Source organism: Mastomys coucha, unplaced genomic scaffold, assembly GCF_008632895.1.
Source record: "Mastomys coucha isolate ucsf_1 unplaced genomic scaffold, UCSF_Mcou_1 pScaffold12, whole genome shotgun sequence".
Lineage (NCBI taxonomy): Eukaryota > Metazoa > Chordata > Mammalia > Rodentia > Muridae > Mastomys > Mastomys coucha.
In genome coordinates this window covers 54,568,943-54,571,555 of record NW_022196894.1, presented here as the reverse complement: position 1 = coordinate 54,571,555, position 2,613 = coordinate 54,568,943, and the positions used below count along the sequence as shown (strand labels likewise).

The window sequence follows — 2,613 nt, the reverse complement described above, 5'->3', positions numbered from 1 at the left end:
AAGCTTTTTCACTGAGGCCAGACAAGGCTCCCCAGCTTTTGGGATACAGGCAGCAGCTCTTGAGATAGCCCCCATTCTACTTGTCTGGAACCTACATGAAGACCAAGCTGCACATCTGCTACAGATGTGCAGGGAGTCTTAGGTCCATGTATGTTCTTTGGTTGGTGGTTCAGTCTCTGAGAACCCAAGAATCCAGATTAGTTGACTCTGTTTTCCTGTAGAGTTCCTATCTTCACTGGGGCCTGCAATCCTTTTTCCAATTCCCTAAGCTCCATCCACTGTTTGGCTGTGGGTGTCTGCATCTGTCTGAGTCAGCTTCTGGGTGGTGCCTCTCAGAGGACATCATGTTCCTGACTGCAAGCATAACAAAGTATCATTAATAGTGTTAAGGATTAGTGCTTGTCAGTGGGATGAGTCTCAAGTTGGGCCGGGTTTTGGTTGGCCATTCCCTCAGTCTCTGTTCCATCCTTTGTGCCTGCATTTCTTGTAGACAGGATAAATTTAGGCTTGAAAGTTTTGTGAGTAAGTTGGTGTCTCTGTAGGTTCACTGGACTTCCTGCCTACATACCAGAGGTGGCCTCTTCAAGTTCCATAGCCCCAGTGTAGTGAGTCAAAGCTAAGGTCATCCTCATTGATTCTTGGGCACCTCCTTTATCCCAGGTCTCTGTATCTTCCTGCTGATGCCCCCACCTCTTCACCCCTGTCAGTTGTAGCCATCTCTCCTGTTCTTCCCCACACCTGATCCTGAACCCACCATTCCCCTTCCCATTCCCCTCTCTCCCAGACCCCTCCCTCTATCTGCCTCTTATGACTATTTTAGTCCCCCTTCTAAGTGAGATTCAAGTGTCCTCGATTGGAAGGCTTCTTTCTTAATAAATTAATTGTAGTATTTCATTTACCCAATTAAATCATGATGAATTTTCTTTGCGAAATTGCTTGGATCCTCTAAAATAATTTCATATCAATTTTTTTTGGTTCTGAAAGAATATTCCCTATTAGAAGCTATTTTGCTAGTGATAGAGAGATAATCAAGTGATTGTTGAAAAGCTTCAATAAACCCTTGCTGAGTGGTTATGGAGTGTGCTCAAGGCTGAGGAACCCTCTTATTTTTCCTAATTTCTTGAATTAGAGAAAATCATTAGGCCATATAATTTATGAGGTCTTTTCATTGTTTTGGTGAATTCCATTAAAATGGTCTGTTTTTAGTTTCTTTGTAATCTGTCTGTTGCAACCTTCTATTTTCCATTACATGTTTAAATATTATTTACATTGTTTCCAAAGAGAATAACTTATCTGCAAACTTATATATGTTAGTAAGCAAGCCATCTCTGAAAAAGCTGAAGTGATTGCATGACTGATTATACCACATGCTATAGTGACTGGGGCTTTTTGCTTATCCTCAGCTGGAGGAAGACAAATCTTAATTTTGGTTTTGAACTCAGGAACCAAGGCCAATCTTTTACTTAATGGCTATCCAAAAGTCTAGTAGCTAAGAAATGAGCAGTCAGCTTCTATAAGACAGTATCATAAACCTTGCACACTACGTTGGGATAGACACCTGAAGCAAAGTTATGAGCATTGGTTTAGACTAAAATTTGTTTTCTTAGTGAGCATTTGAACCTCTAAGGAAGTCTAAGGTGTCACTACACAGCTGTTAGGAAACCACCAAGAGAGGAAGCAATGTTTTAAGAGGACACAGCAAACTGAACTAAGCCAGGTAAAAATCATGTAGAATGTTGCTAAAACTGTTGCATGATTTTTCCACAGGAATAATTGGTCTTTTTTCTACGTTTAAAGAAACAAAAAGTTTACCACATAAAGAAATGCTGTTGGCCAAAATCCGGTACTGGCAACATGTCATTTTGTATGTGGTCGTTCTAATGGTGGGTATGACCAAGATCTTATGTTTCACCATTAGTTCACTGCCAGTCTCTTTGGTCAAGTTAATGACATCAAATATCTTCTTTGTGGAAGGTAAGTATGTGGGAGGAGGTTTGTTCCCCTCCCCTTTTCTTTCTGTAATTGTAGCTAATAGTAAGCACATGGGTAATAATAAGTCTTATATAATGAAATATTTTTCTGTTTTATTAGTGCAGTATTGGTTGACAGGGCAAAGTATTCCAGCCTTATTAAGATATTTGGATATGCTCTGTAGCATGCCAATGGCTTTTCTTCTCTACTGACTCATCCTGCAATATTGGCATATACAACCATTTAATGCTATTTACTAGTGTTTCACATTTGTCCTGAAGAATCACTAATATCTTTGATACTTCTTTGCTTTCTTAGCAATTATCTTTATTAAAAAATATTTTTAACAATGAAAGAAAATTATGCCCAGAGTAATGGAAACATGAATCCTCAAATGGGGTAACCAGCTGTTACCATGTTCACTGCCTACCAACTAGCTTTCAAATCACTGATACAGTAGAACTTTGCTAGCATGTCCCAAGTAGAGTCTGCAAAATTCAAGCATTTTAGAATTGGAAGTCCTAATTTTGAAAGATAAATGCAAGAGAAATCATATGTTTTGTTTATTTGTTTCCTAAAATGACTGTGGTGGACGAGGAAGAGGTCCTCAATGAAGACATGAGAATGTAGATCGATTATGAA

At 39.1% G+C, this 2,613-nt stretch overlaps 1 protein-coding gene across 1 annotated transcript in view; it reads left to right on the top strand.

Annotated features, from left to right (window-relative positions):
- LOC116086462 (transmembrane protein 45A-like) overlaps nt 1–2,613 on the top strand; it is a 54,264-nt gene that overhangs the window by 14,452 nt on the left and 37,199 nt on the right. Inside the window, exon 3 of the mRNA XM_031364718.1 lies at nt 1,768–1,974. Coding sequence (XP_031220578.1) covers nt 1,824–1,974 — 151 coding nt within the window. The 5' untranslated portion in view covers nt 1,768–1,823. The remainder of the gene's footprint in view (nt 1–1,767; nt 1,975–2,613) is intronic.